At 39.7% G+C, this 14,342-nt stretch overlaps 1 protein-coding gene and 1 long non-coding RNA gene across 2 annotated transcripts; one reads left to right on the top strand and one right to left on the bottom strand.

Moving 5' to 3' along the window:
• Positions 1 to 476: 476 nt before the first annotated feature.
• LOC125481874 lies at positions 477 to 6,493 on the bottom strand. The gene is made up of 3 exons (XR_007261490.1): positions 6,384 to 6,493; positions 1,069 to 1,237; positions 477 to 591 (listed from the first exon to the last, which is right to left on the bottom strand). It is a non-coding gene; the product is annotated as an uncharacterized LOC125481874 (long non-coding RNA).
• Positions 6,494 to 8,459: 1,966 nt separating this feature from the next.
• LOC125481873 (zinc finger and BTB domain-containing protein 49-like) lies at positions 8,460 to 13,979 on the top strand. The gene is made up of 2 exons (XM_048593801.1): positions 8,460 to 11,748; positions 12,764 to 13,979. The coding sequence occupies exons 1-2, from the start codon at positions 11,591 to 11,593 to the stop codon at positions 13,977 to 13,979; spliced, it is 1,374 nt and encodes a 457-aa protein (XP_048449758.1). The 5' UTR covers positions 8,460 to 11,590.
• The last annotated feature ends 363 nt before the right edge of the window (positions 13,980 to 14,342 follow it).

Here is a 14,342-nt window from a genome sequence, read left to right as displayed (position 1 = left end):
TCAGCTTTCCTGCTCCTCTGATGCTGCCTGGCCTGCTGTGTTACTCCAGCTCCACACTTTGTTAACTAATTTACTGTGCTTCCCAAAATCTTCTGTTTTGATTTGTGAAATGACAGCTGAAACTGTGGGCAAGTGCACATAGCTTTCTGAACGTGGCATTCTGAAGTCAATTGATCAGAATGGTGCATAAGAAATTCTTGAATACAGACTTATTGCTTCTATTAAATCCCCAAAAAAAACTCACGCAGGGCCTTTTGGTCATACATGGTCTTACTTGATGTAATAAAAATGTATTCAACAATATTATGTAGAAACTTCACATGACTACCATTAACAACATAAAAGATGAACAAGTTCTGTTTAGAGTTAAACAGCCCACTACAACTGATAAATTTTTTAAACATGTATGGACTACTGCAAAGTTTTGAGTTCCTAGAAGCATACTAGGAATAAGACGCAAAGAAAGATTTATTTACCTCTATCCATTGTTGTTGTTTCACATCTCCTTTTTTGGCCTTGGCTTCAAATCCTTTACCACCATACTTTTCATCTTCACTAATGCATTTAATATGTGATTTGTAATCCTCTCCCCTATAAACAGTTAAAAACTTCTTTTAGGAGGAATGTCAACTAATATTTTATCTCAATTATGTAGGAGTGAGCTTTTATTTTGTAATTTCATTGAGTGGAGCTAAAAACGTACAGCATAAATCTAAAGAGCATTCTTCAAAACTGTAGCTGCAAAGATTGAATAGTTTAGCTCCACAAATTCCAACAGAATATTGAACTGTATGCAGTGCTATCAATTCAATCATTTTGCAACTATCATTAGATATTAGTAGCAGTAGCACTGGAGGAGCTGGCACAATGTACAAGCTGTACATAAGCAGCAGAAGTAACCAATTAAAGCGGAGTCTTAGAAATAATGGGACTGCCAATAGGTGATCTCAGATGATGAAGATCAAAGTAAACAAAACAGAAACACTTACTAAAACTGTTAAAATTTAGATAGAACACAATACACGTGTACAAGCCAAAGCTTCTTACGTAACTATGACAAATACTTACCAAAAGTCCTTGCCACAGTCAATACATGACAAGCACGGGCAATTCCGACAACTATTAAAATGCTTTTCCACTTGAGCTTTCTTGACAGATGCTCCACATCCATTACAGATGAAGACCACCATTTTGTTTTATTCTAGGTCCCTTCTCCTTACACACCACAAAGCAATACCTGTAATATCAATAAATATACCTGTCAAACAGAGGAATAATCAGTTCCAATGTAGGCTTTACTTATGCTGATTTTATCTTATTTTTACAGTTGGCTTTACAATAATGGATGAATTCTGTCATTCACACTTTTGTCCAGATTTCGCCCAAGTCAGTCCTGATGAAAGTCGTTGACCTGAAACGTTAATGCCGTTTTACTCTCTCCATTGACGCTGCCTGACCTGAGTATTTTTGGCATTTTCTGTTTTGCTTCAGATTTCCAGTATCTGCAGTATTTTGCTTTACCGATTGATAGAAAAGTGGATCTATTATAAGAGTCACTGAGAAGAGTTAGCAAACCATGAGAAAGAAGCAGAAGATGTTAAGCACAATATTAAAGCTTACTTTCAACAGATAGCAAAAATGTTCTTAAGCAGGTAAAGAGGGAATTTCAGTGTTTAGGTCCGAGGCAGTAAGGTTGGAGTGCCAGAGAGATGAAGAAAATCTGGGATACAGAAAAGGCTAGAACTGGTCAAGCACAGAAGGGCTGCATGGCTGAATCAGGGAAGAGAAACAGGAAGAGGTAACGTTACTTAGAAATTTCAAAAATCAAGGCCTTGTTAGGCCAGGACGCAATGTATGTCACAGGACAGGAATGATGGGTGAACAGGCCAGTTAGGATCTAGGTAGCTGAGTTATGGGTACGTTCAACTTTATAGACAGAGTAGAAGTTGGATGGCCACTCCGAAGTGCAATGAAATAGATAGGTATAGGGATGGATTAGGATTTCAGAAGTATTTATATCTGCTCTTGGCAGATACACTTGATGTTACACAGATGAAAGAAAGTGCTGTCAGTGATGGAAAAGGAGAGGTCTGAAACTGTGGGGGGCAATGACATTGTGATAATGTCACTGGACTAGTTATCTAGACCCCAGGCTAATGTTATGTTATGGCAGAATTCGATAAAATATAGAATAAAAAGCTGGCCTAATAACAACCATGGAAGCATTACTGATTATCATTTAAAAAAAACTGCTTTACTTAGGGAAGGAACTCTGCCATTCTTACCTGAAATAAACCAAAGAATTGCAGATGCTGGAAATCTGAAATAAAAATAGAAATTACTGGAAAAACTCAGCACATCTGGCAATATCTGTGGAGAGAAAGCAGAGTTAGCCTTTAGTCACGATCCTTCTTTAGATCTGTTTCTGCATCATTCTTACCTGACTGCCCTATCTTGTCTCCCAAACCACAACAATGTGGTAGACTAAATGCCCTCCGAAATGGCCTAATAAATCATTCAGTTGTACCAAACCACTGCAAAGTTTAAAGGAACAAAATTAAACAAGACAGACCACTGAGATTAATCTAGAAATTTCAACAGAAAACACAGGCCTGTCAACCCTGCAAAGTCGTCCTGAATTGCATCTGGAGCTTGCCCCAAAAATTGAGACACGTGTCCCATGGATTGGTCAACCACAGTCATACTACAGAATCATACCTTACAGATGATATCCCACATACCACCATCATCATTCCTCAGTATGCCCTGTCCCACCAGTAGGACACAGCCAGAAGAGGTGGCAACAGTCAGTAGGGAATTGTCAAGGGAGTTCTTGGCATTGACTCCAGATTCTATTAAATTTTCGTAGGCATCAAGTCAAACATAGGTAAAGAGACACGCTGCTGATTAGCATCTATCTCTCTGCCCCTGCTCACCCTCCCCCCTCATCCAAAGCACTACATCCATGCTGTCGTATAGACTTCATGAGGCATTGTAGCCCATCAGCAGCAGCAGCAGCAGCAGACTTATATTCAACCACATTCTGTAACCTCATAACCCAGCATATCCCCCACTCTACCGCTATCACGAAGCCAGGGGATCAATCCTGGCTCAATGAAAAATGCAGAAGGTTATGTCAAGAGAAGCATACCAAAAATGAGGTGCCAACTAGTGAAGCTACAACACAATACTAATTGCATGCTACGCAGCAGAAGTGGCATGAAATAAACAGGGCTAAGCAATAAAGCAACCAAAGGATCAGATTTAAGCTTCTTAGTGCTGCGACACAAATAGTGGTGATAATTAAACAAACAGGAGGTGGAGGCTCCACAAACAGCCTCATCCTCCACAATGAGGAATCCCATCACATCTTTCCTAAAGGCAAGCTGAAGAATTGCATCCATTTCAAGCAGGAAGTGCTGAGGGGATAATCCATCTCAGCCTACTTCAGAGGTGCCCAGCATCATGAGAGTCCATTTTCAGCCAATTCAATTCACTCCATGTGATATCAAGAAGTTGCTGGTGTCACTGGGTGCTGCAAGGGTTTTGAGCACTGACAATATTTCTGTCAGACTTGTGCTCCGGAACTAGCCAAACTGTTCCAGTACTGGTGTACAAGACTGGCATCCAGCCAATAACGTGGGAAATTGCCCAGGGAAGTCCTGTATACAAAAAGCAGGACAAATCCAGCCCAGACAGTTATTGCCCTATTATTCTAGTCATGATCATCTTAGCAATAATCTGCTTGCTGATGCTCAGTTTGGGTCTGCCAAGGCTACCCGACACATAATTAAGAGCAGATTTCATGAGATGAGATGAGTGTAACTGGCCTTGACCCCAGGACAGCATTTGACCAAGAATAGCAGCAAGGACCGCAGGAAACACTGGAAATGGGGGTAGTGGGGTAAGGGAGAGGGAGAGGGAGAGGGAAAAACAGGCATGGATGCTTCACTGGTTGGAGTCATACCTGGCACAGAGGAAAATGGCTGTTGTCGAAGGTCATTCATCTCAGCAGAAGGCCCAACCATCTTCAGCTGATTTAACAATGACCTTCATCTGATCATAAGATCGAGGTGGGGGATGCTTACTGACAATTGCACAAGGTGCAGTAAAATCTATATCAACTCAAATACCGAAGTAGTCCTTGCCCTTATGCAGCAAGGCCTGGACAACATCCTGATCTGGGTTAACGACTGTCGAATAACATTCGTGCCATACAACAACCACCTCCAACAAGACAGAATCTAACCATCACCTTTTGAGATTAATGGATGCCGAAACCCCCACTGTCAACATGCTGATGGGGGTTACCACTGACCAGAAACTGACTGAATCAGCCATAAATACACTGAAACAACAAGAGCAGTACATTCTGCAAAGAATAACTTAATTCTGGGCTCCCAAATGCCTGTTCACCAGGTACAAGTTAGGAGTGTGATGGAATATTTTACACTTGCCTGGATGAGTGCAGCTCCAGCAGAACTCAAGAAGTTTGACCTTATCCAGCACAAAGCAGAATGCTTGATTGGTACCACATCCAACACTTTTAACGTTCACTCCTTTCACCAACATACAGTAGCAGTATTCGGTGCTACTTACAAAATGCACTGCAGTAACTCACCAATGCTCCTCTAACAGCACCTTCCACACCCACAAGCTCTATCATCTCAAAGAACAAGGACATCAGATACATCAGAACACCACCAATTGCATGTTCCTCTCCAAATCTCACACCACCAATTTAGGAATAGAAATACTGTATCTTCACTGTTGCTTGGTTAAAATCCTGGGACTCCCTCCCTATTAGCTCTATGGATGCTCCTATATTCCAAGGATCACAGCGGTTAAAGAATCCTACTCACCACCACCTTCTCTAGTGCAACAAGAAGACCTTACAGAAATTTATAAAATAAAGAGCAGTATAGATAGAGTTAATAATGGTAGTTGTCTTTTCCCAAGGATGGGCAATTTGAACACTAGGGGGCACATTTTTCTGGTGAGATGAGAGAGATTTAAAAAAGATATGACGCAAATTTTTTTTACATAGAGGATGGTTCACGTGTGGAACGAACTTACTGAGGAAGTGGTGGATGTGGGTACAATTACAATGCTTAAAAGATATATACATAAGTACATGAATACGAAACGTTTGAAGAGATATGGACCAGGAGCAGGGACTAGTTTAGTTAGGGATTATGCTTGGCATGGACAGGTTGGACGGAAGGGTCTATTTCTGTGCTGTATGACTCTATAACTAAAGACGGGCAACAAAAGCAGGCACAGCCAGTGATGCCCAGTTCCCATGAACAAATAAAAGAAATTCAGCTAATGGTCAAAAAAGATGCCAAGGTTACATCAAGAGTTCACTTTCAGACGGTGAGGTCAGAGTGAGGGATGGAGTCTGTGACAAGAACCAAAGATGACAGCTCTGTTCTTCCCAATATTCAATTGTTAAGTACTTGACAGTCAATAGCATTAGGCAGTTGATAGTTGACAAGTGTGAAAATTAAAACGTCCCTCATAATGAAGCTAAGGGTTTACATTGATGTGCAGATGAGAGTAGAACTGCTTCAAGCTGACTTGAAGAGAGACTGAGTGATGTTCACCACAATACGAAGTTGCATCAAATTGAGGAGTATGAAATCCAATTTCCCATCATGACACTGATAGCCTAAAATCAACATTAAAAATACTGCTGTCTCAGGTTGAGATTGTGGGCTCAAGTCCCAATTTGGAGACTTGAACAGACATAATTTAGTGGTTTCTCCAAAACTGTTGGTAGTGCCATTTTTGAATTGAAACATTGAACTAAAGTTGCATCTGTTTTCATGAGAATGTAAAATATCACAAGGCCCTACTCTGAAGGGGTAAGTTATCACCCAGTTAATACATATCATGCTCTGAATTTATTGACTCCTACATTGTGACACTGACTATAGTTCAAAAAGATTTCATTGACTCTAAAGTACTTTGGATTGACTTAAGGTTGTGAAAGATGCTATAACATTGGAAACCTTTTTTTTTAAAAGAATTACAATTAAATAAAATTATTAAATTACAGAGACTGAAATTATCAAGTCATCTTTAGGTACATTTATACATATGCCAAGCACTTGGGGTGGAGTGAAATGCAAAGAATAAAAGTTAACTAGAGTAGGAGCGGGGGAGCAATGAAGCTGACTCTTCAGTGGGTCTTTACTGAAGAAGGAGTGCAGCACTGTTGGAGGTGTACATTTTTCATTCGAAACAGGGCCTTCGGGTTAAGTAAATGATTTATAAATGACTTAAACATCTTGCTTAACTTACAGCAAAAAGCTAGACAACTTCTAGAATCGACATAACAAAAACAGGAACAATCTGAAACGGAATGAGTTACGAGTTACCCTTCAGCCCCACTCGCTGCGGCGCTTACAACATTCACGGCGGGTTCCTCAGACAGACCCGCTGCTCCTCACCCTCCTCAGGCAGCCCCAACCAACCCGAACACACACGTGTGTGGTACCGGAAAAACGAGGTGCAACGCTCCGTCTCTTCCCCTGTGTCCTCCGCCCCAATACTGAGGTTCCGGGCGCCGCGTTCCTGTGCAGCTCACCGTAAAAGGGAGAAGGGAATAGAGATGCCAGAGAGTGGGGGCCAGGGCAGGACGGGCAAGAAGAGAGCGCGGAGTCTGTAAACAATTAGGTAAAGAACCTTGCCCGGGAATGGAATGAGGCCCGATCCGGACATGGTTCCAATTGTTTGTTGCAATTTGTTGTAAATGGTTATTGCCCAGTCCTAGTCAGGCGAGGAGATGGCTCCTTTTACTCTGACCTAAGCGACCAGGAAAAGCGTTCCGAGACGCAACAGCATCAGTTGGTTCGGCTGTTGTCCTCCACCAGCCTCCCGTCTTCCTGCAGTTTGTATGTTCCGCCATCCACTTGCTTTGTGCCTTTCCCGTGCTAGTGCATCTAGGCCCCGAGTCCCTTTTACTAATTGTTGTCCTGGAAACCGAATCGGAAAACCTCTCCCCGGGCTTGGCAGTGATTACAGGGAGAAAGGATGGACTATGATTGAGGATCAAAATCTATTGCAGAATGAAAATCTATTCAGAAGGAAAGTGGAATGGAAAATGGAAAACCCTTAGTTTTTAATTTTAATTTGGAAGGTACAATGATGATTAATGATGACTGGTTAAATGTATTTATCTCCAATCACTTTGTGGATTTTATTCTAATTTTGAAGTGTTTCACGTAATCTATCAGATTTTTGTTGATTTTTCTACTGGCCGTGAATAAGGTTATTATGACTTAAAGGATTTATCTTTGGTGAGGAATGCAATATGTTAGGGAAGCTGTCTGTACAGACAAGATAACTGCAGCATTATTCACAGCAGTCTTTCTACCGAGTAACTTCACGTCATTTCTCACTAACAAACCTAGATCTAGTCCATCTGTCTCTACATTAACAACATTTAATGTTGTTTACATTATTAAATTTAACATTAAATGTTAAACAACATTTTAATCCACCAGATTTTTCCTGTTATTCTTCATGGCACGGAGTGTTTTAAAGCAGAAAACGCTGGAAATTACTGGACAGATGAGCAAGTATCTATACGGAGAGAGCAGCAGAGTTAACGCTTCAGGTCGATGACCATTCATTAGAATTCGCAAAATTTAAAGATGTTTAAGGTTTTTATTAAGTGAAAGGATGTGTTAAAGAACAGAAGGGCAGGGTCTGTGTTGGATGGAAAGTATCAGAAGGGTCGCAAGGCTGAAGGGAGTGTTCATTGATCAAGTGAAGAAACAAAAGATGTTAAGAGGGCATTTAAATGACAAACCTCTTACAGGGTGTGAAAGGCTTCAAAATATCTGGGAGACACTGCATGTTACTTCTTCTGAGCCACAGTCTGGGCAAAACTGTGGAATAGAGGCAGGTGGCCAGAGGTTTTACCTCCAGAGACAACCTGCTTTTGGGTGATATTTACATTTGCCATACCCGTTTTCCTTGTAAACTCTGTGGGAAAATTGTACAATTCATTTACTTAGCACCTTGACAGAAAGTTTTAACCACATCTATCTGTGATGGATTTCAAGATCTGATCTCTACATGCTTAATATTTTGAAAATAATCTGTGAATTTTTTGTTGTAATTTTTAATTCCAGTATCTTTAGGAATGTGGCATTCTTCCCATTAATGTAGTCAGTCAACGGCATTGCTGCTATTCCTCTGGCAATTAAGCAATTCGAGATATGTGGGCTATCTGCTACAAATGAGAAAAAAAAGCTAATACAATTGCATTTAATTTAATTTCAGTAATGTCTTATAATATATCACAAATAATTCACTTCTAAATATTTTCCAATTAAGTATTACATTTAACCAGTGTTAATAAACAACTAGCATTCTATCTAAATTATGAATAACTTGGAGGGTACTTTCTTAGTAATGAGGAGTATAAAATCATGTAAATCATTGTTAAAGTTTGACATTACTGATCCTCAACAGATATTAAGCAGTGTATAAGCAAGTTCTGAATGCATTTTCCTTGCTTGCCCCAATTATCCTGGGAGTCTCAATGTTCTATTTTTTCCAGAGCTGAGACACAAAACCTCATGTCCAAAGCAGCTGCATGACCACTAACCTTACCCTCAAATATCACTTGTCATCCCTATTTTTTATTCACTGCAATTGACATCATTCACATCTTTACTTTTTCAATACTTTGTTCATTGGCTTCCTAAACTCCACCATAAATTTCAACGCATCCTTAAAATTATAGCATGCTCACCATTCTGCTTAAAGTCCCATACATCTACTACCCCAGTCCTTGTCAATCTTTATCACCTCCCTATTGCCCTGAAACATTAACTTCAAAATCCTTGTCTATAAAATCTTCATTCCTTCTGTTATTCCAACTCGGGTCTGCTGTGCATTTCATTCTCCTGTTCTTTTATTGATGATAGGCACTTAAGATACCCCAGTTACACTGGAACTTGCTTTTCCTAAAGCGACCTGCTTTGTGACATTTCTTCATACTTTTTGAAGTCACTTTAAAACCAGCATCTTCCATTATTCTTGAAACTGGAACACCCTCCTCATCCTATCCGATGTAAAATCTTTTGGTGCTGCATTCTGCGCTTCTCCCTCCCAGAGATATCACACTTAAATCATTTTCTTTTTCAGACAGGTGAGATCTAAGAGTTTAGTTCCCCTCCAAAACTCCAGGAAGAGCTCGCCAAATGTTTGCTATTTTCAGTGAAAACTCTTAAAATGGGGAATATTGTTTTAGTTGTTTAATTTCCAATAAAATTAGACGGCAGCCTGAAGAAGAAACAAAAGAACAATTTGCAGGGTTGTTAATCTCAACTTTTCCACATTATGTGGGGACCAGTTGCAGACTTCAATCTAAAAACATAAGGATAAGGAGTAAACCATATGACTTCTTGAGCCTGTTCTGACATTCAGTATGATCATGGCTCATCTTTGACATGAATTCCTTTCTCCCACTTCCCCAATTGCCTTGATTCCCTGAGAGACCAAAAACCATAAGCATCTTTCGTATTCCAAGTGCCACTGTACTTGATGTCTGCTGTCTGCTCCCCTGTTGACTGACCATGAGCCTCTGTTTTTATCAGCAATATCACAAGAATGTAAATGAACGATAAAGATTGGGAATCGATCATTTGGAAAGTTAAGATGAACAAAATCGTAATTCAGGAGTTCAAACTGGGAAATGACAGTATAAGTTGAATTTTCCTTTCTTAACTATTTGAAACTGCTCGATGGTCTTGTACTTGAGCAACTTTTATTTTTAATTGACTTGTGGGACATGGGCGTCGCTAGCTGGATAGCATTTATTGCCCATCCCTAGTCGCACTTGAGAAGGTGGTAGTGAGTTGCCTTCTTGAAACGCTGCAGTCCATGTGCTGTAGGTAGACTCATAATGCCCTTAGGGAGGAAATTTCTTGTATGAAAGTGAATCTTGCTGTTGTTTTATATCCCTCCTGACATTTATTTCCCCTCTTTTATTGAAAAGAAATGGGCATAAAAATTATGACTGATGTAAAATAGTTTGCTATTCACTGTCATTCTTTTACAATATCAAGTCAAGTGTACTCCCAATCAGTCTCACATTTACAGCTTCCCTTAATTTGTTGTATTTTCAAATCCCTATGACCTCAGCACAGCTTATTTCACTGCTGTGAACTCTTTTAAAAACTCTGCTCACTACTATTTCACTCTTTATTGTGATATTTCTTTCCACATTTACCTCAAGCATTGACTTGTATTGTCTTTTGTTTCTTGCTTTTATACCACAAGAAAGCTAATGGAATGCTGTCCCGTATCTTGACTGAAGTACAAGAATGCAGAAGTTATGCTGCAATTATACGAAACCTTGACTCACTCCCTGCTCCCCACCCCACTAAACTTGGGAAGGTCAAAAATACTTGCAAGGTGGTAATCCTTGAATCGCACATTATTTTTTATTCTAGAAACATGAAGGATACTCTGCAGCAAAGGGAACAGATATAGCTTCATGCCCGTGATGTTATGTTATAGTTCTGAAACGAATTTTGTAAAAAGATAAAATTATGGATGACTTTTTACATTAGTTAAAAATATATTAGATAAGGTGAATTTCTGGCAAAGAGACATTTGTTTGAAATGATGTTGAATGTTGGAACAAATGTCTTTAAATCAACGGGTAATGAATATTTGAATTAAATATGATTTCTGTCTCCGTCTGTGGTTAGTTGAGTTTTTACCCAAAATGAAGGTAAGGTGCCATTTATTATTCTAAATTAAAGTAGTCAAATTAAAGCTCAAGAGCCATGAAGTTTCACTGCAGTAAAACATAATCAGTTGGTTACAAAAATAATTGATCACGTATTGGGATATTCTGAGCTGGAATTTCTTATAGAAATATTGGGTCATCTTCATGTTCACCCAACCCCTACCCCTTTTCATCTTCTTCATCCAGTTTTAGAAATAGTGCTGGATGACAATCTCAATTACCCTTTTTAAGACAAAACCATTGCATAACCAGGGAGGAAAAAATATCTTTGAATTTTATCTTTTACTCCAACAACTTGCATTTTTATAGTCCATTTGATGCAACATAATGTTCTGACCAGTGATTCCTACCCCAGCGTTCAGATCAAAACATAGCATAAACAAACTGCTAAAAGCATTTTCTGAAGAAGGGTCTTGACCCAAAACGTCAGCTTTCCTGCTCCTCTGATGCTGCTTGGCCTGCTGTGTTCATCCAACTCTACACCTTGTTATCTCAGATTCTCCAGCATCGTCAGTTCCTACTATCTCTGCTAAAAGCACGTATCAAAAGTTTTTCTTTGAACCCTGCGCACAGAATCACGTTTTAACTAAAACAAAACAATATCCACTGGTCATTTTGCTTTAAATTTGTGAAGGAATTTACAAAATCTCTTGTGTGAATTGTAAGCTGTGACGAGTGACTTTGTCTCAACTGCGTTTGAGCCATCCTGCTGTATGAATAAAACCACATACCCTCCAACTGATTGATTCTGTACCATTTTAATAAATCTCATGTTATGTCAGAGTTTCTTTCCCATACTAGGTCAGCTAAAGGATGGCAGCCGAAGCACTAGGAAACCACAGCTGCCATCTACTACAGCAGCTTCATGAGCAGCGTATCCAAGGTTTCCTGTGTGACTGCATGCTGGTGGTGAAGGGTGTCTGCTTTAAGGCTCATAAAAATGTGCTGGCTGCATTCAGCCAGTACTTTAGGTAGGTATGAACTATCTGTAACATATAAATTCAAATTGTGTACTGGAATTAGACTTGGTCTGAAAGTCATTTTTTTTAAAATCTCAACCAGCCTTTGCTAATGGTCACATCCATATAGCAATGACTTACTCTAAGTGCCATGGTTACCCTTTATGAAATATTCCCCACCTCACAACCCCCATTCGCACTGTTCCAGCTGACCATGAGCTTTGATTAGATTGTTGAAAAAAAACTTGTGCCTGACATTTTTCAAAGTTTTCTTATTTAACTTTGTTTTCACTATAATTCACATTACATTATACCAGAACCCACCTAACATTGCTTGCACCCTCAGCTATTTGTAATTACTTCAGACATTCGAAGTCTATTTCTTTGCATTTTACTTCCAAATTATATTTAGCACACCCTACAATTTCCATCTGGAAGCTCTTGGGCAGGTTATCGTAGTTTAAGCAATCTGTAAATTGTTATTTATATTTTGTGAGTGCCTTTTCAAGTGCTTTAAATTCAAAATAAATTATGGACCTTCAATGTTAATTACCCTTCAGTCAGTCCATCGCTGTCATACACTTCTGCCCTGAGAAATCCATTCCTGGTGACATCACAACCAGTCACAGTTATCAGATGAAGCCATTGAATTGATTATTAATCTCAGTGTCAAACTGTAACTGTTTCCCCAGCCAAGAAATTAGCTAACACTGGCAGTAAATCATCTCCAAACACATCTGGGGAGTAGAGTTTTATCATCCAATTGTAATTATTAGTTGACAAAAATAATTCTTGCTGAGAACTGCCTTGAATGCCTTTAGTGTATTCTTAAATTGCTTTACCATAATTACATTTATAGAGTAAAGTAAAAGCATCAAATTTCACTTTTTCACTATCACAGAAAATGCTGTGGATGTTTAGAGTTGAATTCATTGGCTCATTTTTAGTAAAAGCATTTGAGTAGTAACGAGTTTTGAGTTTGTCTTTTTACTTAAAGTAATTTTCTGTTTTGTCCCAAACCTTTCAGGACCTTATTTCAAAATTCTTCAGGCCAGAGTCGTGATGTCTTCCATTTGGATATTAAAAATATTGGTGGCATTGGCCAGATTCTGGATTTTATGTATACTTCGCACCTTGACCTTAGCCATGAAAACGTCCAGGCTGTGTTGGACATTGCTCAGTGTTTGCAAGTACCGAATGTGCTCAGTCTGTGCTATACTTTCCTAAAGGCTTCAGCAAATGTCATAGGTGATAGCAGCAACTTGGCAGCTGCTAGCACTATTTCGCTGCATGGGGCCCTGTCAACCGACACAGAGGATATGCTAGAGAATACAGATGGCACTGAGATAAACCATGACTGCTCTTTTGGGATACAGAGTCATATCCATAAACCTCAAGAGCTGGGGCTTTTATTTAGACCACTGCCAGATATTTCTCAAGCTGAAATATCAGCGACTTTGCAGAACCAAACTCCTGGACTCCCAGACAGGACTACTTCAGATTATCCAATGAGGCAAAATGCTCAACAGCCTTCTAAGTTGTACAACTGTTATGGAAAAGAAATGTTCAAACAAAATCTGTCACCTTTCTTCAATAGTAATCAAGGGGAGCAAAGAAGAGTGGATCTCGATGATGGTATAAGCACAGCAGTAACCACAAAGGATGTATCTTCCCTTGAACCTACTGAATGCAACAGTGCTGCTCAGGAACCATCCTCATCAGGCATGACGATGCACACAGAAGAAAGATGGTCCTTTAGTCAGAGTATGGGGACCATGGAACCTCAACCAATTAGACAATTGCCTCATGTGAAAAAGAAAGTCCCTCTGAAGAAGTATGATTATTTGTGGCCCAAGAAACTGCTCGAGTCACCTTCTGTGCTCCCTAAAGTGAATGAAATATCCGAAGCTGAGAAAGTAAATGGACACAGCTCAAGGGAGCTCCCCAAAGAGAATTTGGGACAAGGCGGTTGTGCCGGGGAGAAAGATCAGGAACAAGTGAAACTGACTGACTCACCTTTGAGAGGCAGTGATCTAGTACCAGTTAACCATGGAGCTACTGGAGATTCCGAGGAAGTTCTTGACCAGTCTTTAAGTAACTCAAACGTTCAGTCCCAGTTTTGTCAGTCACAGAAGCAATATTGTTGTGAACTATGTGGGAAAACCTTTAAGCACCCGAGTAATCTAGAATTACACAGACGTTCTCATACAGGTATAGTAAATATTGGGAATGTGCCATTTTGATCTTTATGGTTGACTCACCAGTTTATTTGCCAAAGGCTAATTCTCCCCAACATATCCTGCCATTCCCTGTACAACTTTCCTCAGTGAAAACTGTGTTCCCACTTTCTGCCACTCCTTTCCCCATGCCACTTGGATGTGTTCACTTATGCGCCAGTAATTACTGTGGTTGCCTCAGCAATGTTAGACATGGATAGGTGATACTAGGTGAGAGTGGAAAGATTTAAAAGGGATTTAAGGGGCAACATTTTCACACAGAGGGTGGTTTGTGTACGGAATGAGCTGCCAGAGGATATGGTGAGGGCTGGTACAATTACACCATTTAAAAGGCATCTGGATGGGTATATGAACAGGAAGGGTTTAGAG

This window comes from Rhincodon typus, unplaced genomic scaffold (genome assembly GCF_021869965.1).
Source record: "Rhincodon typus isolate 14 unplaced genomic scaffold, sRhiTyp1.1 hic_rhity00003997, whole genome shotgun sequence".
NCBI classification, from domain to species: Eukaryota; Metazoa; Chordata; class Chondrichthyes; order Orectolobiformes; family Rhincodontidae; genus Rhincodon; species Rhincodon typus.
Note: the sequence above shows the minus strand (reverse complement) of the source record. Positions and strands in the feature narration are given on the sequence as shown.